The 22966-nt window shown below is 44.6% G+C and overlaps 1 protein-coding gene and 1 pseudogene across 7 annotated transcripts in view; one reads left to right on the top strand and one right to left on the bottom strand.

Annotated features, from left to right (window-relative positions):
* Positions 1-684: 684 nt before the first annotated feature.
* On the bottom strand, positions 685-837 carry LOC115030751 (annotated as a pseudogene).
* A 9385-nt stretch (positions 838-10222) lies between these two features.
* Positions 10223-22966, top strand: part of Dclk2 (doublecortin like kinase 2) — a 135410-nt gene continuing 122666 nt past the window's right edge. For all 7 annotated transcript variants that reach the window (XR_002377490.2, XM_021157286.2, XM_021157284.2 and 4 more), the window contains exon 1: positions 10223-11367. Coding sequence is in view for 6 of the 7 variants with exons in the window: in XM_021157286.2 (XP_021012945.1) it covers positions 10947-11367 (421 nt within the window). In the remaining variant the exon portion in view is untranslated. The remainder of the gene's footprint in view (positions 11368-22966) is intronic.

Raw genomic sequence — 22966 nt, 5'->3', positions numbered from 1 at the left:
TGGCAGTCTTTAGATGGTCCATCCTTTCTTCACAGCTCCAAACTTTATCTCTGTAACTCTTTCCATGGGTGTTTTGTTCCCAATTCCAAGAAGGGGTGTCACACATATTCTTTTACTTCTTGTGTGGATTTCAAACAAATTTTCTGTTTCTTGGGACTCAAGGTGTGTTTTTCCTTTCTCTGTTCTCTTCTTTCACTGGCTCCTGCAGAGGACGTCATTACAAATGGGGTTCCCCCATTTCTCTCTTAGCATGTTTGTTTTTGGCATGGAGAAAACTTCCTGATTATTGTACTGTTGCTTTTATAACCTGACACTTTGGTGTGATTGCTAACCAGATCTCAGAGATCTCTGTTGGAGTAGTCTTTTAGTAAGAGCTCAGAGGGTATATTTTGAAAGATGACAGCTTATTTGTAAAATAGATGCAGGGCATCAGAGCAAGAAAGTTTCTAGACATCGATAGCTGAAAGGTGCTACTAGTTACTACTGGAAGGAGAAGGTCGTCATCTGTCCAGCTCATTGTCACATGCTTACCCTGGAGCACTGGTTCAAGTCAGCATAGCCTAATATGTGTGTGTTTAAGTAAGACCTACAGTAAAAACTGAGGCATGCTACCAAAGCAGGAGAAAAATGTGAGGAATATGTCACTCACTGGAGCTCTGTACATTATAATTTTTCAGGGGAGGGAGAGAATGAAATTCCCACTACCACAAATTAGGCAGTGGAATTTTCTGTATTTGGGGAAATCGCAGGGGTTAGCACATCCCAAGTGTAATGGACGAATCTTGCCCTAGGAAAACCACTTTCATGATCATGGTATCTCCCTAAGCAGGTCTATATTTTAAAAGTCATATTGAGTAAAACAAAGCTTAAAAATAGGTCTTGGTTTTTCCTCTTTATTTTTCTCTTCCCAGATAATTAAGTGCTAAAATCTTTATATGGGAAAGCAAGGGAGGCTTCTGCCCAGTGGAGGCAGATAGTGCCTGCCTCTGTCCACTGCCTTGAGCAGAGCAGTTGTAACCTGACAGTGGGGGAAACACCAACTGCCCGAATACTGGTCTTCAGATACTGTTCTTCACTTCAAGTAAAAGAAATGGCAGATTCGAGGGGTAGAGAAGCTGCAGCCTGAGGTGCAGAGAAGAGCAAGAGCACGCAGGGTCACCGTGCATGTACTAGTTAAATTGGAGACCATTTGCACGTTAAAATAAATGATGATGGTAATCGATAAGTTAGGATGTGTATAGACAGCTTTTCTCATCACTATGACAAAATTCTGGATAGACATGATTTAAGGGAGCCAAGATTTCTTTTGCGCACCGTTTTCAGATGTTTAATCTGTGATCTCTTGGCCTCATGTGTTTGGATATAACATAATGCTGTGGAATGTATTAGCACAGGTGTTCGGTACATCTTGGCAGACCAGGACCGGAGTACAAATCAGAACTGGTGGTCAGCTATAGCTTTCAAAGGCATGGCCCAGTGGCAGTCTTCCTAAAGTTAGGCTCCATCTTCTAAAGTTCCCATAGCCTCCTTAAATCAAGCCACACACTAGGGACCAAGCATTCAGAGTATAATCCCAGTGCACATTTTATATTTAAACCATAATGCTCTGAGTCTAAAGCAAGTGTGCTGGCTAGGTTTTTTTGTTTTTGTTTTTGTTTTGTTTTGTTTTGTTTTGTTTTTTTTGTTTTTTTGAGACAGGGTTTCTCTGTGTAGCCCTGGCTGTCCTGGAACTCACTTTGTAGACCAGGCTGGCCATGAACTCAGAAATCCNCCTGCCTCTGCCTCCTAAGTGCTGGGATTAAAGGCGTGTGCCACCACCGCCCAGCTGTGCTGGCTAGTTTTGTATCAACTTGACACAAGCTAGCGTTGGTTGAAAGGAGGGAACTTCAGTTGAGAAAATATCTCCATAAATTCCAGCTGTAAGACATTTCCTTAATAAGTTATTGAGGTGGGAGGGCCCAGCCCATTGTATGTGGTACCGTCTCTGGGTTGGTGGTCCTCTCTTCTATAAGAAAGAATACTGAACAAGCCCTGGGAAGCAAGCCAATGAACAGCACCCCTCCATGGCCTCTGCATCAGCTCCCGCCTCCAGGGTCCAGCCCTCACTGCTTTTGAAGATGGAGTGTTGTATGGAACTGTGTGTGAAATAAACCTTTTCTTCCCCAACTTGCTTTTGGTCCTGGTGTTTCATCACAGCAAATATTGACTACAGAGACGTTGCATGATGGGTATTTTAAAATCTGGTGATGAGACAAACTGAAATTGAGCCTCAGAAGCCTATTATAAGAAGAGTGCAGCATCGTCTCTGCAGAATCCTATCAAATACACATATCATAAGCCTAATTCTGCAAAAAATATCACACAGATCCCAAGCTGAGGCATTCTACAAAAATAATTATTCGGTAATCTTTCAAAAGTGCCAAGGTGGTGATAGGCTAAGAAAGACCAAGGTCATGTTCTAATGCTGATGGTTACAAAAGGACATGGCCACTAAACATGGATGAGCTGCAGGAGTTGGCTCTTTTGTTTAGAAGACATCAGCAGGACACCTGATAAAATTCCATTGATTTCCGAAAAATAGATAGTAATAGCTTGTCAATGTTACTTTTTAGCTTTGCTAGTTATAGTTACATTGTGCTGTGTAGGGGAATGTTTTTATTTATAGAAAATACATAGTTAATTATTTAGGGATGATGAGACATCATGTTGGCTACTTATTCTTCATTGATTCAGAAAAAAAGTTTTAATTTCAATTTCGTTCCTTATCTATCAGTTTGAGCTTGTTAGAAAAGAGTTTCCATTGTTGTTGCTTTTTCAAGGACAACCTTGAACTTTTGATCCTCTACCTCTGCAATTTAGAGGCACACATACTACTACCAGCTATGTGGTGTTGGGGGTTAAATCCAGGGCTTTGCATAGCAGTCAAAGCACTTAGCAACTGAGCTACAAGCCCAGCCATAAAAAAAATTGTTTTAAAGGAACAAGACTTATGATGAAAATAGTTTTGCGTATGCTGGATAAGATCAAAATCAAACTAAGACATAAGAAAAATATTCACACCTGACTGATAACATTTGTGATTGAATTTAATTTCATGAGTGTGATGAGAATTGAATGAGAAATGTCTCCCATAGTCTGAGACATGTAAACACTTGGTCTCCAGTTGGTGGTACTATCAGGGAGGCATTAGGAGGTGTGGCTGTGCAGGAGGAAGCACGTTGCTTTGCCTTCTTTCAGTTCACTTTCTGCTAGCAGTTTGCAGTTGAAGATGTTAACCCTCAGCTTCCTTCTCTGGCCTCCACCACTGCCGACTGCCGCCATGCCTGCTGCCTGCTGTTTCTGCCCTGCTTTTATGGACTCTGACCCTCTGGAACCAAAATCCCAAATAAGCCCTTTCTTGTATAAATTGTCTTGGTCATGGTGTTTTGTCACAGCAACAGAGAAGTTAAGTAATTAATACAAAGGGCTTTGTTTTACGTAACCATTTCATACTGAATGTTTTAAAGCTGTGCTTAAAACAAATCACCAACAACCTTGTTAGTAATTCCTTCCAGCTTCACTAGGGACTTTCCCCCTGATATTAGATATGGGTGAATTTCTCTGTATCTATCCTGTCCTTCCTTCCTTCCTTCCTTCCTTCCTTCCTTCCTTCCTTCCTTCCTTCCTTCCTTCCTTTTCTTTTTATTTGTGGTGCTGGGAACTTATCCCAGAGCCATGTCTATTCCCGGTGAGCCTTCTACCATGAGCTACATCCTAATCCCTGGGCTTTGTGCCTCCTCCATCTGAAACTCCCAGCAGTGGGTCACAGAGGGAGAGATCTATAATCAGATCACAATGTCCTCACTGAAAACTGTCCACTAACAAAACCCAAGTTAGGGAAAAAAAATTGTGCTTCAGGGATTCTGTGACCACACTAGAAAAACAGAAAAGATGTCCAACTTCATCCATCTATTCAAACAATAGATCTAATGTCAAAACTTAGACACTGCATGAATGAAGATTAAAACATGAAGTGCAAACAGAAATGTATCAAGGCATTTTTTTTTTCTGTAGGTTTTCCTCTATCATTCTAAATTACTTTAAGAATTTCTCACTGGGCTGGAGAGATGGTTCAGCAGTTTAGGGCACTGGCTGCTCTTGCTGAGGACCTGGCTTTGAGTCTCAGCACCAACACAGCTGTTTGTTACTCCAGTCCCAGGGGATCCGATGACCTCTTTTAATCTTCCGGGACACCAGGCATGCAGGTAGTGTGCAAATATGTATATAAAATGAATAAGTCTAAAAAAAAAAAAAGATTAGCAAAAAATAAAAAGCATCTCTTACTTAATTACTCTGTAACACTGGGAACCCAAAGAGGGAAATAGGTGATTTCAGTGCCATTCAGGGAAAAACAATGGAGCTATTCTCTCCCAGGCTGAAGGTAGAAGCTATCACTTACAGAACCTGGCTCAGAGTCCCACTAAAGGAATGGAAGAAGGCTAAAGAGATTAAGCAAGCCTTTAACAAGCAAGAATGGAGAGGAAAGTTACTTGTAATGACTTCAACAGACTCCATTTTCCATGTGTCTGTTAGTATGTGGGACTGTGATGTAATACTTTAAAAGCCAGAACTTAAACATTTTGAAGCCAATCATTCTATGTCTAAGTGGTTAAGATGATAAGTGGACCTTGGAACAAACCTTTGCTCGCAGTACATCAAAATGACCACCATGACACCATATGTTATAGCAAGGTCAGGGGAGACCTTCCCTCTCCATTACTATAGTCACGCTCAGAGCCCACACTTCAGGCATCAGGGGTGATGGGACAGTGTGAGGTACTGAAAACAATGACAGTTGGGACCAAGGAACCTGAAGGGGTGACTCAGTTTTCTCTTAAAGAGGATGTTAGTCTGTGCTTTTAAAATATATTCTTATTTGGCTTCTATGTTTTATTTTAATGTTTGTGTACCCTTGGGGATTGAACTTGTGGCTTTGTGCCTGTCATGCAAGCTACAGAGGTGCAATTGGTTCTCTTTTTACTTGTTAGCTTGAGACAAAGTCTTTCTACATTGCCCAGTCTGGAGTGAACTCTATAGCCCAGTAAGACCTTGAATCTGTGACTCTCCCGCCTTAGCGTTTTGCCGTTAGACCCGATTTGGACTGAGCTTTGAAACCATGAAAGACACCAGGAGTTCATGGACTTAGCACCAGGGAGAAGAATTTTAGGGAGAAAAATATTAAATGAAATTATATTACAGAAAAGTGTAATTTTATATTGTTTACCGAACTATAGATATGAGTATATCGGCTACATTAAGATAAATACAACTGAGCGTGAGTTTTCCATCACTGTGATGGACGCCAGAGTGAACAATGGGGAAGGAGGGGGAAGGTCACTTGGAATTTTGACTATAGAGGCTTTGGTCTGTGGTTGCTTGGCACTGTTGCTCCAGCCTGCACTGAGGCAGAACAGCGGTGTGGAGGAGGTAGGGGGACAGAGCTGGTCACCTCACACTGACCATAAAGCAAAGAGCAAGAGGAGAAAGGCAGAGGACCCTTTCCAAGGGCACATACTCAGTGACCTAGCTTCCTCACTCTGAGCCCCACCTCCTGAAGGTTGCTTGGCCTCCAATTCATGCCACAGATGGGCGGTGAGTCCTTTAAGACATCAGGGGACACTTAAGATCTAAACCATAGCAACCTCTTTACATAAATGTTAGCTATTATTATATGCGTATGTGCATATGTGTATGTCTACACATAGGCGTATGTGGAAATCTTTCATATCTGCAGCAAATCATGATCATCTGTTACTTCAGATAGGCCAATAGCATCATGGGAAATGCAAGGAGAGACTATCTTACAAATCTAAATATACCTTAGTAAAATTAATGTAGATTTATTAAAGACTACTGAATGAATCCGAATGGTATTGTTGTTTCCGTAAGCAAGATAAATGTATTATTTTAACATTTGGATATTTCAATTATGGGCAGGGAGTATAGAATATTTGAGCTGAAACAATCATCTAATTTGCATCGTAAGACCACTATAAATGTAAAAAGCATGCATTTTAAACTCTCAGTTAATGAAGACAAGTCACCTTGTGATTAATAGGCTATGAGAGCTTAAAATGAACATTTTTTTTTAGAGGGAGCTCGGCGAGGCAATTCAAGATCTGCCGCTTAATATATTTCCTTGTCTATAATCTGTTTCTTTAACCAGATCATAACTACTAATTAATCATCATAGAGTCATTATTCTTTAAGTATTCCCGACACCATCCCAACGTAGCACGTACAGTGATAGGAACAGTCTGTCACCTGCAGCATTTGCATAAACATTGGATGTGCTACTGAAAGAAGGAAAACACTGGAATCATGACTTGTTTTAAAATAAGAAACTCAATTTTGGATTTTTAAATAAAACCCCAAACATAAATATTACTGGGAAGTTGGGGATGTTCACTTGGGGTGTCCCATGTTATTAGAGACTCTGTCATGTTTTTCAGTCTCTGTCCAAGGTTTTGAGTTTTGTTATAAAATAATTTAAGAATGAACTCAGAGGAAGTTATAGGACAATTTTATTAGCATAAAAAAAAAACCCAAACCCCAGGGCAGTCAAACTGCAAATCTCGGCAGCTGCCTGGAGGAGGAGGAGAAAGAAAGCCAACCATAGCATTTGTCCATAGCAGATATGGGAAGGGCTGGGAGAACAACTTCAGAGAAAAGGAAAGTCCAGAGTGTTCAGGAAGGCATGACCAAGCTCTGACAAGTTTCTGAAAAAAGGAAGACAAAGGAAAAGTTGGCTTTTCTGTAGAATTCAGTAAAGCAGACAGGCTTAACCCAAGCAAGCACACAGCTGGGCTCTGTAAGTGCCTGCAGAGGGGCAGGGATTCTGGGAAGGAAACATAAATGACTTCCTTTTTTTGTTTGTTTTGTTTTTTGTTTTTCAAGACAGGGTTTCTCTGTGTAGCCCTGGCTGTCCTGGAACTCACTCTGTAGACCAGGCTGGCCTTGAACTCAGAAATCCACCTGCCTCTGCCTCCCGAGTGCTGGGATTAAAGGCCTGCGTCACCACTGCCCAGCTATTGAGTTCCTTAAATGAGTAATTACTCTCTCCATCTCTCTAGGATGGCTTAAAGTGAACCATTCTCTTTTGAGGTGTGGTGTTTTAGCCAGAACCAACTGGATTAACCCTTATGTTTTGAAAACCTTGGAATGTTAGATTTGTACCCAGGCCAGAGAACTAGCTTTCCCTTGATGGGTCGCCATGGAGCCCTGATCAATGCTACAATGATGGCCCCCACTCCTTACCTAGGAGATGGGTTGAAATTGGGGAGGAGCTATAACCCATTTTAACCCTCAGATTGAGGGTCCCATTCTAAAGCTGCTTACCAGAGGGATTGTCTCTGAACTGCAGTTTCAGTCCCGCATGTACCTGTTGTCTATAGGAAAGGGTAACTTCAAGGGCAGCTAAGGCCTGGTGCCCCCCTCTGGTTCTGTGGTTCTGCTGGTCAGAGTAGCACCATGCTCTTGGGGGTGCCGCTTTTAGAGTTCCTGCCCCTACACTAACTAGCCGGTCTCCACCTCCTATCTCATCACAAAGAGCAGATTGCATATTGCCTTTGGAAAATGTTGAGTCTACCAGAAAAATCCCTGAGTACTGTAGTACTTTTCCACAGACTTTCACGTTTGATATTACTAACAATTGCGGACAAAGCACAGCTATATTTATATAAATGTATATGTTACATGCTGCAAGCATCAGGTATGAAAAAGACAGCAAGTTCTCCTTGAGGAAGCAACAAATTAGAAAAACACCTCTCCTAGCCCTGTTCCAATCGGGATACTGGCTACATGGTAGGGACTGAGAGTCTCTTGTTGAACTCTATGTCCTTTCCTATTAAAACTTAATGGGGAACACTGGGATTTATAATCATTAAAGCTTATGAAATAAAAAAATTGTGCTTTGTTTCAAAAAGCTCAAGTCTACAGTTCTCAGCCCCCCCCCCCTCCACTGGAAACTGTTACCTCATTGTTCTTACTTCTGGGAGAAGAAGCACTTGGCGCACAGTGAACAGAAACGAAGACATGAGACAGCAGATCGCCAAAATGCTTGCAGCCTAAAAGGTCCGTAGGCATCTTTTATGTAATAAGTAATGGAATGGCTGGAAAACTGCCTTGAAGATCGAAGCTTGGGGCCAAAAAATTGAAGACATGTCAAGGCCTTTGAGAAAAAGAGTAACGAAATAAAAGTGGGAAATAGTCAAGACAAGTTTTTTTTTTTTTAAATATAAAACCACTTAGTGGAGAATTTAATGAAGTTTTATTTAAACAGATTATACCACCTGAAGGTTTGCATTCTCTTCCCTGGGCAGTGTAGACTGGGGGAGAGGTACTAAGCAGAGTGCCGAAGTCTGGTCTCAAAAGCATCGCCAGCCTGGCTGGCCCGAGGGAAGAGTGTGGGATGCAAACACCAGCCCTTTTCTCTGTCATGTTGAGCTTTCTACAAGAAGCGTTTACCAGATCCTTGCTGCAAATTGCCAGTGAAGTTTCTATACTCACCGGATAGTCTACGACTATTTAAAAAAAATGTGTAATAAGAGCAGAAAGGGGTTATTTTAATGTGTGAGCGAGGGAATGTTTTGAGATTTAATTCCTTCTTGAATTGCCAATAGATGAGAAATGAAGTATTTCCCCCCAATTTTTTATTCAAGTAAATGTTAGCTTGGTTAAGGGGAGTTATAGAACAATAATTCACAGCCAAGAGACAGAGGTCTAAGGTTGGCTTCCAGAAGGTGACTTATTTGCCTGTGGCCATCCTGTCTTCATAAAGCCACCTTAGGCAGGATCTCAGACCAGGAGAGACCCAAACAGTCTCCAGGAAGGTGAGCACCTAGCAGGTCAGACAGGGTTTCTGAGATGCAGGGGAATATCCCAGCGAGGGAAATACATGCCGGTTCTAAACATCTCACTGTAGAAATTCCGCACTTGCACGAAAGAGGAAAATGTGTTACGGTTCTATAAACTTTAAACCATAAAGCAAGCCAGATTAATTAGTAGTTGCCTCCTTGAAGCCTGCCTTCCCACAGTTCATTTGCATTAGAAATGGAATTCAGGAACAATTTTTTCTCACAAAAGTTTTTAGATTGATTTACTGTGTTGTCTGGCATGGCATGCACGCAGGGGTCCGAGGGTAAACTATAGGAGTCTATGCTTCCCTTCCACCACGTGGGGTCTGGCGATGATTGACAGTTCTATGAGTCACCTGACCTACTGAGTCATCTTGGATGCCCATGGAACATTTTTTTTTGCCCCTCTATCTCCATCCGTTCTCATGTTTTGGCCAACTAGGTCTTGACCTGTATCATGTTCATTAAACCCCCTATGAGGAGGGATTTGTTTCACGGTGCTCATGGTTGTGTTTCTACCCACTCCTATTTTATGCTGTTCTAGTCGATCACAAGCAAAGCGTTTTGTCGCCCGACCTTCAGGACAGTTTGGAGCTGTTTAGGGCCGCTGAAGAACCCGGGTGCCGAATCATTAATTTCATGTGTCAGGTTGGGGCCAAATGCCTTTGAGCTTCATCACCAAAGTGAAATAACGGACGGTTCAAAAATTTCTTGAAACATGTCTATTGTGGGCCAGATATCCACTTAAGACGAGATTTTCTTGCATGATGGGTGTTTGTCAGTTCACTTCTGTGAGCAGCTCAGAATGAACACGTGAGCGCAGGTAAATGCACAGGGGTTCTGTTCTCTGCTCGCGCACCCCCAATGATGGGATTAATGCCCAGCAAATGGCAAGCTCTCCACAAATACTTGATTCAATGAAACCAATAACTTGTAGTCATGTATTCATTCAAAGTTACTGGAACTACTGTGTTAGCGAATCTGCAGTAGAAAGTGTGAAGGATTTTTTTTTTCTGCCTAAAGGATTTTTTTATTTAAACAATGCATCAGCCGTTTATAAAAAACTAATATTGCATTCAAACCTAGTGCTATGTTTTGTATTTCTGCTCTAGGTTGGCCTCGGCTTTTCCCCAGGAGGCAGGATAAGGATGTGCTTGCTGCCCTTGAGTCTCCTTCCTTTGTAGGCTTTTTTTTTTTTTCTTTTGCCTAGCGCGGTTGCGCTAGCCCCCGCGGTTGTGGAGCGCGCAGCGCGGTCACGCCCGGGAGCGCGCAGCTCCGGTAGCCCGGCGGGCGGGCGGGGCCTCCTTGGACCGTAGAGCCGCTCCTCGCGCGGCGCCGCCCTCCTCCTCACCATCTCCCTCTCGGTGTGGTTTGTGGTGTCCCTGAAGGGACAGCGGGTGGCCTCCGGGGTCCAGGCCCTGACAGGCGGCCGAGAGCGCGGATGACGGTGGGCGTGCGTGGGTGGGAGGCGGCTGCACTCTTCCCGCAGGGGCCCAGCGCCTCTAGAGGATCCCCGGCCAGGGACGCGCACCGGCCGTGGACTGGGCCTGGGCGCGCGCGACGCGGCGGCGGCGGCGGGAACCCGGGACCCCAGGCCGCGCCAGGCAGCCCCGAGGCGCCTCGCCCACGCTCGCGCCCCTCCCCGCTCCGCTTCCTTCCTCCGCTCAGCGCGCCCGAGAGCGCAGGCCGGATGCGAACCCGGGCCAGCCTAGGGTCGTTCAACTTGGCGGCTCCCGGCCTGCTGCCCGCGCGCTACTTGTGAGGCGTGGCCCGGCGAAGGAGGCGCTTGGGGGGCGTGGGGCTCCTCAGCTGGCGGCGGCGACCGAGGGCGCGCGGGACAATGAGCTGGGCTGCTGCGCGCTGCGGCCGCCTTTAGCTGGCTGAGCGGCTCCACCTGCGAGCATGGCCCGAATGCCCGAGCCAGGTGTCCCGCTGCTTTAAGACGGGACGGAGCGCCTAGATCGCGGCGCGCTGCGGCCGGGGCGGTTGGGGCGGCTGGGACGTTCTTTTATTAATTAATTTATTTGTGGAGAGCTCTCCCGAGCAGCCGCGATGGCCAGCACAAGGAGCATTGAGCTGGAACATTTTGAAGAACGGGACAAAAGGCCGCGGCCAGGGTCACGGAGAGGGGCTCCCAGCTCCTCCGGGGGCAGCAGCATCTCTGGCCCCAAGGGCAACGGGCTCATCCCCAGCCCGGCGCACAGTGCTCACTGCAGCTTCTACCGCACGCGGACCTTGCAGGCCCTCAGCTCGGAGAAGAAGGCCAAGAAGGCGCGGTTCTACCGGAATGGGGACCGCTATTTCAAAGGCCTGGTCTTTGCCATCTCCAACGACCGTTTCCGTTCCTTCGATGCGCTCCTCATAGAGCTCACCCGCTCACTGTCTGACAATGTGAACCTGCCCCAGGGCGTCCGCACCATCTACACCATAGACGGCAGCCGGAAGGTCACCAGCCTGGACGAGCTGCTGGAAGGTAAGTAGGAGGGGCGGGCGCGGCGCGGCACGGCGCGGCAGGTGCGGCCCCGTGCACAGCGGCAGGTGCAGTGGCTGCGGCCCGCGCGCTTCCCTGCCCTGCGCTGGGGCAGCCTGCCGGGCGCTTGCTTTCTAGGCAGCCGCGGGAACTGTCTGCTCCACGGTCGTTTGTGTTGGGTTGGCGTGCACCCATTATCTCCTTCCCAAGAGATTGGCCTTCTAAAAAAGGAAGAAAATTCTAATGATCAGAGACAAATACAGACAATGATGGCTGTAAAATTAGCCAACTTATTTTTGCTGGAAGGGCAAACTGTTTGAAAGCGTGTTTCTCCAGTGAGGCGCTGGGTAACCTTTGGTAGAGGCCAGTGCAGTACCTGTGCTGTTCCTGTGTTTGGCATCTCATTGTACCTTCTGTGCACAGCTAGCTCGTTCTGACTCGTTCTAGGTTGGCTTTTCTGGTTTCATGTGTGGCACAAGGCACTGGAGATCAAGAGAGGCAAGCCAGCACAGAAAAAGTCTCACTCAGCCTGGCTTCATTTTGGACCATGCTGGGCACTTTTTAAAATATCGGACCTGGCCCCACCCCTTAGATATTCTGATGTGCTTGGTTTAGGGTATGACTTGGGCGTTTAGAGTTTTGAAAGTTCCTCAGATGATTTCAGTGTAGCCAAAATGGAAAGCCACTGTGTTTAAAGGATTTTCCACATTTGGTTGGCAACGAGGTGAATCAACGTGAGTCTCTCCTGTCTTCTCCAGGAAGAGAGTAACAGTTAGAATGGTAGGGTCTTGGGACCCAACAGCAAAGGCCTGTTAGAAATTAGGAATCCTGGCACACCAACCATGCATCAATCAGAGGGACTTCGTGCCAATAGGTTTGGTCATTCTAGAGTTCTTGCAGTATTTTTCATTTTTGCTTTTAGTAAGGGAAGGGTGGCTGGTAGTTAAAGAACCCGATTTTTAGTACCAAACACCCCAAAAGATCAGGCAGATATCTCAGTGTGTTCTGAGGGAGTGTTTACATATAATTAGCTCTCAGGCATCTTTCTTAATGCAGGTAGCACATTCCGTGTAGCCATAGCCATATGAGCTCGTCAGAGGTGGAAACTGATCCCCGAACTAAACTGCTTTCTTATTTCAGCATGAGCTTATGTTCTAAAGGCATTTTCTCCCTTTCACAGATGAGGAAACTTAAGCATCAGGGTTACTAATTTCTAATAGGCCTCACTTCTGAAAAAAAAAAAAAAAAAAAGTTGGCCATTCTGACAAATCCCTAAAGTGGCTGAGTTTCTCTGTCACTTTTATCAATGCTCAGGCTCCGCGACAGCCCAATTAAAATTAAGTTATCTTCTTGTGTGTAAGTTTGTAGAAGAGGCTACCTCACACATTGCCTTGGTAGTGAGTTTTGGTCTTAAAGACTGAAAGAAGAGGATGTGTCAGTAAAATGAAGGCAACAGAGGGCCACTTTTGTTTGTTTCTTGAGACAAGTCTCACTATGTAGCTCTGGCTCTCCTGGAACTCACTATATAGACTAGGTTGACCTCGAACTCAGAGAGATCCTCCTGCCTCCAGTTTTCTCTGACCCCAGGTCAGACAGAGTGGCCGCACAGTGACAGGCTCAGCTTTGCCTGTTTCACAAGCACTTGCTCCTCACGGGTCCTCAGGTGAGGCACCTACTTTACCTTCAGGTGACAACAGCTTGAGGCAAAGGCACGCAAACATTTGCTGTACCGTAATTTACAGTGTCGTAGAATGGACTGCATGTGTGGTTAGTGATTTCCCCCAAATATCATCAAGGGAAAAACGTGGAGGAAACTTCCCAACCACCTGTTTGCCGTTGAAGTGACTCAGAAGGCCACCCATCCCCTAGGGCGAGAGAGACTTGATACATAACATGTGCTATCATTAATCCAGAAAATGCTCTCACCTCTCTGATGATAGTCATCTGTGAAGCGCTTTCATTTTACTTAACCACACATCATCAAAATACCTTTAGAGAAGGAAGTTGACCTTCTTTGATCATGGGAGAAATCTGTCTAATAGTGGGTCTTCGTGCAGTAATTTCTCAGTGGATGGTGGTAGCACATGCCTGTGATGCCAGAACTCTAGAGGCGGAGGCTGCTGGAGGAACATCAAAAACTCAAGGCCAGCTTGGTCCACAGAGTAAGCTTCAAGTCACTTAGTGAGGATTTGTCTTTAACACCGAGCCGTCTCCTTTTCATTATTCAGTTTTTTAAAGAGTGTTGCTATGCAACTGTGAGGGACAGAGTGTGGGTCCCCAGAACCCACATAACATGCTGAGTGGCTTTGGAGGCTTGCCTGTCCTTCTAGCTTTTCAGGCCGAGTCAGGAGATCCTAAGGGCAAGCTGGCTACGGTATCAGTCTAGCTGTATCAGTAAGCTCTGGGTTTAACTGAGAGATACCCCCACCTTGATGAATAAGGTGAAAGAATGATTAAGGGTGATTCCCAGTGTCAACCTCAGCCCACCACATAGGCAAACATGCACATACATATATGAAGTTTCAGTTAAAATCATGCGCTCAAATGTTCAGATTCATGCTGCTGAAGTGGGCAGCTTTAAGAAGGCACTTATATCATCAGTAAGAGTAGGTCTATGGAAGGTGGTCTACAGGGGGATGGTCTACACCCATCCGCTCGGCAGAGATAGACTGGGTGCATAACATGCCCACATTGCCAAATGTCTGGTAGTAAACCGTGTTTCACTTCTTTTGACTCTTCTGCACCAGAACAGTACTATAGGAGGTGATTTTAAAACACCAAAGCCAAGATTGTGTTCAATGAAGAGGAGAAAGAGCTTGACTCAAGGCAGCAAGGCTCAAGCCCTGCTTCCTAGCTGCTCTCCCTTGAGCTCAGATGACAAAAGAAATTTGCATGGCCCAGATTTCTTTTCTTCTGCCTGTGACATTGAAAGCCTCTGAAGAGTTGAGGTGATCTGGTGTAGGCCAGAATGTTGTTAGCACTCTTCCTGAACCAGCAGGTACCTTCAGCTAGCTGATAATTTTGCTGAGTAGATGGTGTGAGTTCCTATGGTCTTGGTTAGTCTTTGCAGCTCTCCTGAGACCATAACTTCTAGCAGTTAAGTGTGGGAAAATCAGGTTGAGCTGTTTGAAAGTTTGAGCCTGCCAAGTTTGGAGTATCCCTAAGGTTCCATTCTGAGTGTCCAGGTCAGGGCTTTTACAGCTTTTCCATGTGGCCATACCCTGTCTTCAAACAGAATTTGTGCACAGCCTGGTTATAGGTATAGAAAGTGGTGTAACATTTACTGAAATTATATCATAGAAGAAATGTATTTTTTTATTTAAAATTTGTTTTATTATGTTTATGTGTGTGGGAATGCATGCCATTTCGAGGACATGGAAGTCAGAGAGCAACCTGTAGAAGTCTCTTCTCTTCGTCCACCACATGGGTTTTGGGATCAAGTATAGCTCAGGTCATTCTGGTGGCCTTGAGAAATGTATTCATGTTTAAGGACTTATTTATCTTTACCTATGGGTATGTGTGCTGATGGTGTGTGTGTGTGTGTGTGTGTGTGTGTGTATTTCATAGTCGGGGGAAACAAAATCTTTGCCAACATGCCAGTGTGGAAGCAATGGCTCTTGAGTTAATAGTTTCCGTGACTCTCATCTCTATCTTCCTCCTTAAGTATGAAAAGCAGATGTGCCGTACACGCCTGCATAAGAAGCTCTTTGCGGAAGAGGAATTCTGAATTTAAAAGTTTGAATAAAATAATAGGGGAAGGGATGAGTGTTTGGGAGAGCAGCCATGGAACTGGAGTGATGCAGAAATACCCTGGAAGTTGTAAAACAAGGGCAATATTCCACAAGGCTTTAAGCACTGGAAATGAGTATCTTGTGGTCTTGTTATGTGGAATAAAGAGGATTAGGTCTCTCTGGTGGTGATTGTTAGGCTACTTTCTTATGTATTCGGAGGCAGAGAGGTGTCTGCCTAGGTCTTCCCCCTCATCTCCACCTTACATGTTACCACTAACCTTTATCTCTTTTACCGGTAAATAAGCCACCATCCTGTGGGTTAGAGATCTGCTTTGCTTATCCTTGCTACCATTTCCTATAGATTTTAAGTGTAATTATTGAGTGAGACATTTTGCTTGATTCATTTCCTCTTAACCCATGTAATAGCTGGTGAGAAACATGGCTGCCCTGTCCTCTGTACTGTACAGATGTGGAGGCCTAGGCTCAGAGAGGATAAAGGAATTGCTGTTTTGTCTAGTGGTAGGAGGTAGGCATTACACTTAGTCTTTTAACTCCTAACACCCGCCCCCTCCAGGGGACCAGCACGTGGTAGGCGGAGCAGTGCTCCTCACTGCCAGTGGCTCCTAACTTGCCTTCCTAAAGCTGCTTTGCTCCACCATCCGCTCAGAAGTGGCTGATGCAATGGGGGCAAAGCCCTTCTAGGAAGAACTGCTGTTTTCATAAAGGAGGCCCTTGTGAGCTTGTTTGCCTTGGCTGTAGGAAACTGCTACAAAAGGAGTTGCCATTTGTAATCAGGGCGATCCCTCACAAGAAAGACACTCTGCCTCCAGAGCATGCGAAATATATTTCTGTTTTTATTAGTCACCTAGTGTGATTGGTAGCTAGTATTGATTATCAACTTGACAGGATCTAAAAATCAGCTTGGAGACAAACCTCTAGGCGTGTCTGTGAGAGAGTTTCTAGATTTTGGAAAGACCCACCCTGAGTATAGGTGGCACCACTCCATTGGCTGGGATCCTACGCTCAGTGAAAAGGGAGAAATTCGGCTTAGTTCTTGCATTCCTTGCCTTCTGCTTCCTGATTGTGGATGCAGCTGCCTCACATTCCTGCACAGATGCCTTCCTGGCCATGGTGGGCTGTAACCCAAAAGTACTGGCCCAAATAAAGCCTTCCTTAAGTGGCTTTTATCACACAATGAAGACAGTAACAAATACCCTTGGGTTATGGTTTTGGATTTGGCAGCAGAATTGATCTAAACATGATGATTTCATCTTAAAATTCGGTAATCTTAGGAGGCATCTGTGGTGGGAGAGAGAAATAATCTGGACTACTTAACTCCTTGTCTCCTTTAAGAGTCAGTCAGGCTGGAGCTGGAGAGAGAGATGACTCAGTGGTTAAGAGCACTAACTGGTCCAGATGGCTCAAGTTTGGTTCCCAGCCCCATGCTGGGCAGCTCATCCTGCCTGTAACTGGAGTTCCAGGGGATCCGGTGCCTCTGGCATCTTGGTCACTGCCCCCATTCACACAAGTTTGCTCTCTCTCTCCCTTCCCCCTCTCCCACTCTTTTCTTCCCTTCTCCCTCTTAGAATTCCTTAGAGCAAAAAACAAAACTGGAGCAGGCAGAGTATGGTGGTACACATATTCCTGGTACTCTGGAAGCAGAGGATGGGGGTGTCATTGCAAGTTTGAGGTCAGCCGAGTTTATAGAGGGACTCGGCCTCCCTCCCTAGACCAGGTGTTGTGACCAGATGAAGTTCTTAGAGTTAGATGTTTTGTTTTGAGATGGGGGTACACTTTAGCCCAGGCTAGCCTGGAACTTGTGATCTTCCTGCCTCAGCCTTATAACAGATTCTTACCTTGTGGGAGGATCTTCCCCTGGCATCACCATCTTGAAAATACGAAAGCTCATCAAAGTCCTACACTGGGGCTGCAGTGTGACTTATCCTGCATAGTCATACTGGGCCTTTGTTGAACTGCTGTTTTGTGCTGCATAATTTTAGTTGGTAGGAATTAGTGGCTGTGTTGTTTTGAAAAGACCTTTCCTGGTTAAGATAGCCTACTGGATACCTGGCCACACTGTTAGCATAAAGATGATGAAAAAAGCAAGTGACCCTTGTCCTCTTCTAGTTTTAAATGTTTTTCCAGAAAAAAAAAAGCAGTATATTTATGTTTAAGAAATTGTCAAGTTCTTGGGTGTCTAATACCCTTGTTCTTTGAATCAGAAATATTTTAACACGAGGATTTAGTTAAATATACTTCCATTCCATAAGACATAATTTTTATTTTCTAACGCGTGGTCTGGTCAGCCATGCCCTCACTAGCCTATGGCAGGATGCTCATTACATTGTATTTTGTCAGAAGCTATTAATTAACTTTATACAAAGAAGGACTGGGAAGATTCTGGTTTGGTGAGATCCATTTCCATGCTTTGGCTTACAGGCTTACAATTATTAACATTTCCAGTAAACACACTAAAATAGCCTACTTGTAGCTGATAGCGTTGTCTTTTGATTATGTTTGTTACATTTTGATTGCAGATGATTTTAATTTATCACCATGTACTTTTGTGCAGTCTTTCTTTGGCTTAGAGCTGGCCGTATATACTTGGCTGGCTGGGAGCCCCAAGGATCTGCCTGTCCTCTAGATTACAGGTGTAGGCTCTATAGTTAGCCTTTCTGCATTTATTCTGAAAGTCAGGCTTGGGTCCTAATGCTTAGGCAGCAACCACTTTACTATCTGAATTAGTCTCTCTGATCTGCTGTTCTAACATACACATTAGAATATACATTTATACCAGTTTAGTTCGTTGATGTCTTCCTTGGAGTATCCTTTATGAGTTTAAGACTAATTTAAGAATCATGATAAAGTTCTTCCTCACCATCAGTGATTAGCAGTCTCTTCCCTTGTGACCTGGCCTATGATTCATCTCTTCATAGTATGGTGCCTCATCTGAAGAATAAAGAGAAAAAAGAAGTCATAGACATAAATGTATTGCTGGTTTTGTTCATGTTTTTCAAGTCTGCATGGAAGAAAGAGCTTGAAAAATGGTCCAATGGATATCTGTCTCCTTAGTTTAGTGGTCAAAGTCAATAGCAGGAAAATTTAAATACTCAGTAGCCTGGCCCCTAGAGATTTGATATACAGTTTTTGGAATCTTACAGCAAGATTATTACACCTGACATCCATGCCCACCTCCAAGTGCTGGGATTAAAGGCATGCACCATCATGTTCTGCCTAACTTACTCTAACTCTGAACAGACCATTTGGTGACTCATAAAACTTTGGCCATCTCCTCTTCCTCCTCTTCCACCTCCTCCTCTTCCTCCTCTTCTTCCACTTCCTCCTCTTCTTCCTCCTCTTTCTCCCCTTACTTCTCTTCCTCCTCCTCTTCCTCTTCCCCCTTTTCCTCTTCCTCCTCCTCTTAGTCCCCCTCTTCCACCTCCTCTTCCACCTCCTCCTCTTCCTCCTCTTCCTCTTCCTCCTCTTCATCTTCCTCCTCTTCTTCCACTTCCTCCTCTTCCTCCTCCTCTTTCTCCTCTTCCTTCTCTTCCTCCTCTTCCTCTTCCCCTTCCCCCTCCTCCTCTTCCTCCTCTTCTTCCTCTTCCTCCTCCTTTTCTTCTCCCTCTTCCTCCTCCTCCTCTTTCTCCTCCTTCTTCCTCCTCTTCCAGGTGCCCAGGCTCTCTGATGCTCACCCTTTAGGTGTTTGGAGGTGGGGTCCTGCTTTCCCCAAACCTTTTCATTCTTGGAAGATCTGTCTGTCTGTCCTTTTCTCTTTTTTTGAGAAGCACTGTTTTCTGAATGATTCATCACGTGTGCTGAATCTTATTCATAGTTGTTATCACTTGCTTAAACCGAGGGCTAGACTTTGCCATTAGGGACATGCAAGATTAAGGAATGAAGAAAAAAAAAAGTTAAACAAAAGGCTCCAGGGGATGGGGGATCGCTGCTTAGATGAGCCAGTTAATGGAAGGATGTTACACCCATTCTGCCCAGTTTGCTGATGTTTGTCGTCTTTCAGTTTGAAACTCTTCTAATAACCAATTGTACAGTTTTTATATTTACTTTATTTCTGGGGCTCACTAACAGCTCTGGCTGGCCTGGAACTAAGATCCACCTGCTTCTGCCTCCAAAATTCTGGGATTGAGACATACACAACCATGCCTGCATGCCTGACTATATTTGTTTTTATTGGACACATAGCAGTTACAGTTGTGGAGTACTGTGTGGTATCTCAATGCATGCATGCAGTGAGCAATGCTCAGGTCAAAGTAAGTAGCGTGTCCATCACCTCAAACGTTTATTTTTGTTTGTAGTAGGGACTTTCGAAAACCTCTCTGCTATCTACTTTGAAACATTACCTAATTGGGTTTTTGGTGATGGTGGTTGTGTTTTTGTTTTTTTGTTTTTTGTTTTTTCCGAGACAGGGTTTCTCTGTGTAGCCCTGGCTGTCCTGGAACTCACTCTGTAAACTAGGCTGGCCTTGAACTCAGAGATCTGCCTGCCTCTGCCTCCCAAGTGCTGGGATTAAAGGAGTCTGCCACCGTTGCCTGGCTTCCCTAATTGTTTTTAACTGTAGTTATTGTACTACTGTATAAAATAGTCTTTGTTCCTCATAGGCCTCTGAGATCACAAAATCTGAGCAATGTTTGTGTTTCTTGAAAATAAGAATAAGGGGGTGGGTGGTGTAGCTCTGTGTTTTACAAGGCTCTAGCATAGTGGTTCTCCACCTGTGGGTCACAATCCCATTGTCATCCAACAAGCCTTTCATGGGGGTCTCATATCAGGTATCCTGCATATCAGATGTTTACACTGTGGTTCGTATTAGTAGCAAAATTACAGCTATGTAATAGCAATGAAAGTAGTTTTATGGTTGGGGGTCACCACAACATGAGAAACCGTATTCAAAGGTTACAGCGCTAGTAACCATCACCACCGCCAATAACGAAGCAATCAGTATAAACATCTAGCATCCAAATTATAGAAGCCCGTGGTTCGGTACATTGTTACTTAATGATATTTGTAAGTATAAAGACAGGGCATGCAGAGGCTACAGGGCATGTCGAGGGTTCATACGCCACTGGGATCCAAGCACAGCTGCTGTGAAGGAACTGGCAAACCTTCATGACATGCGAGCATGTGAGCTGCGGGGTGTAATGCTGCAGACAGTTTGTGCAATGAAACTGGTGCTCCCAGCATGACTGCAGTACTGAATGCTGAGTGAGTCGACGTGATGCATTTCAGAATATCATGCACTGGGCCAGCTCTATATTCTAATTAGCTTCTACTTCTGCTGAGTAAGTGTATGCCCTCTGGCCTTAACTTGCTGCCCACGTGCCTTTAGATTAGGGTCACCTCTTCTTTTCCTTACTAACTCCTGGCCAAGTTCTGTATCTAAAGCGTTGGCGCTTTGGGTGTGGAGTTATGCGACGATGCTCCAGTTAGAAATAGTTACTTAGATATATGCTCCACAGTGGGGTGGTGAATACATTTTATAGAAATCAGCACCAGATTAAAATCCCCACTGTGAACTCTTAGGGATGGCTTATGCCTGGCCAGGTGTGAGGAGCTGAAGGCAGACCTGGAGCTGTCCCTTCTGCCCTACTGCACGAGATCCAGTTTCTGACCATTAGTAGGATTTCTGTTTTCTCATTTAGCTAATTTTTTAGGTCTTAAGACAAACTCCCATATTCTTTCTTCATATCTGAGTCCGTGGTATCTTTTGTGTGCTTTTCTTAGTGGAAAGGATCATAAACCTGATTCAGGAGAGGACTTTGTTTAGCTTCAGGTGTGTTGAAAGAACGTGTACTTAGAGGCTATGGGTCTCATTTTGTGTCCTCAGCAGATAAAGGTGACAGGGATTCTCCTGAGGCCTGACACACAGGGTAGAGTGCACGGTACCCCAGCCTGAGGTCTAACATACAGGGTAGAGCACACGGTACCCCAGCCTGAGGTCTGACACACAAGGGTAGAGTGCACAGTACCCCAGCCTGAGGCCTGACACACAAGGGTAGAGTGCACAGTACCCCAGCCTGAGGCCTGACACACAAGGGTAGAGCGCACAGTACCCCAGCCTGAGGCCTGACACACAAGGGTAGAGTGCACAGTACCCCAGCCTGAGGTCTAACACACAAGGGTAGAGTGCACATAGAACCCCAGCCTGAGGCCTGACACACAGGGTAGAGCACATACAGTACCCCAGCCTGAGGTCGGACACACTGGGTAGAGTGCACAGTACCCCAGCCTGAGGCCTGACACACAAGGGTAGAGCACATGGTACCCCAGCCTGAGGTCTGACACACAGGGTAGAGCACACACAGTACCCCAGCCAGAGCAAGGGATTTTGTTACTTTGCTAATTCCTGTAATTTTTAATTCTGGCCAGTGTACAGTTTGGTTAGAAAACTCAAATTGTTTGACACAGTAGATAGACTAACAGGACACTTACTTTTCTGCTCTGTGCTTTTCTTAAGCAGCTGTGTTGGGGACTCATCTCAGTGTACTTCTGAGGGGATGTGCACATTAAACTGAATGCACCCAGTATCTCTCAAGCGTTAGACACGAAGGGCAAACAATACCTGAATATGTTTTTCTTGGTTCATCCTTTTGGGAAAATTTCCCCTATTTTTTGAAATTAGGAAAACATCAGAGTTCCTAAGATTTACTGGTACTGAACCTTAAATGTCCTTCACGTTTAGTTTTCTTTTTTGACTTATTTTTGCATTGCCTGGTTTAAGAGCAGTGTATGTGTGTCAGTCAGTCTACCTGTCATTTTCTCTAGGCATGAAGAGTCCGCATGTCAGTTCTAGTTGGGCTTGTTTTCCTCATAAAGTTGTTGATCTGCTTCTAACATAAGAATGAGGCATAGTCTCAGGATCCAGATTTTATCTAACAGAGTTTCTGACTTGAACATGGTACTAGAAAATTAATATAATAAGACAAGTGTGAGAGACTGTATTAACGAACACAAAAGTGGTCTAAAACTGCTTGTGTTGGAATTCCCACTCTGTAAGATCACATGTAAGCTATAAATGAAAGCCTGCAGCCAGCATCTTTCTCAAGAGTGAAAAATCTCAAAGCTTTTTCTTGACGCACAGAAGGAAGACATCCTTAAACTTACTCCCTGAAGCATCGACACAGTTCTGAGTCCTGGTAAGAGTAGGTTTTAAAACAGTAAGAGGTCAGTTGTCAGAAGTCATGTCTAGGTGGTAGGTTGTAACTAGGGTTTGTTTTTAGAATGGCTGGTGAAAATAAAAACCTTACCTATATGTTCATCTCCTGTGTACCAGTGATTGTTTCAGATGAACTAGTGTGAGGCTTGTATCTGTTTAAGGAACATACGTTTTAAAGAAACTCTTTTTTCAACCAGGTAAAGAATGAGTGTGAGAAATCAATAGGTTGTAAGCTCAGTGTACAGGAAGCTGTGTGTGTGTGTGTGTGTGTGCGCGCGCGCCTTGCGTGTGTACATGTGTGTGCACATAAGTGCACACTTGAGTGGTGTGATGCTCTATTCTATGGACACCTGGACTCAGAACTTTCCAAATTATACAACTGTTCTCTTTGTTTCTAGTAGGGATGTTATGAAGGGAAGGGGGTGAGAGAGGGATGGAGTTATTATCGTAATTGTGATGACAGGGCAATGACGGGGCTTGTTCTACCTGTTTGTTTCTGTTCTTCTGAGCAGAAGAACATGAAGACTTAAGGTGAAAGGCACCTGGTTGGCATGTCAGCTGTGCAGGGTCCGGCTGATCAAAGGAGACTGATAAACTAAATCTGCTCACTCTCTTGTCTTTTTACCCTATTTTTCACTTTATTTTAGAAAGGGATTCCACTGATTTATTCACTATCTCCCTGTCTTTTTTTTTTTTTTTTTTT

The sequence above is a fragment of the Mus caroli genome, chromosome 3 (genome assembly GCF_900094665.2).
Source record: "Mus caroli chromosome 3, CAROLI_EIJ_v1.1, whole genome shotgun sequence".
NCBI lineage: Eukaryota > Metazoa > Chordata > Mammalia > Rodentia > Muridae > Mus > Mus caroli.
This window is presented reverse-complemented; position numbering and strand designations above follow the sequence as displayed.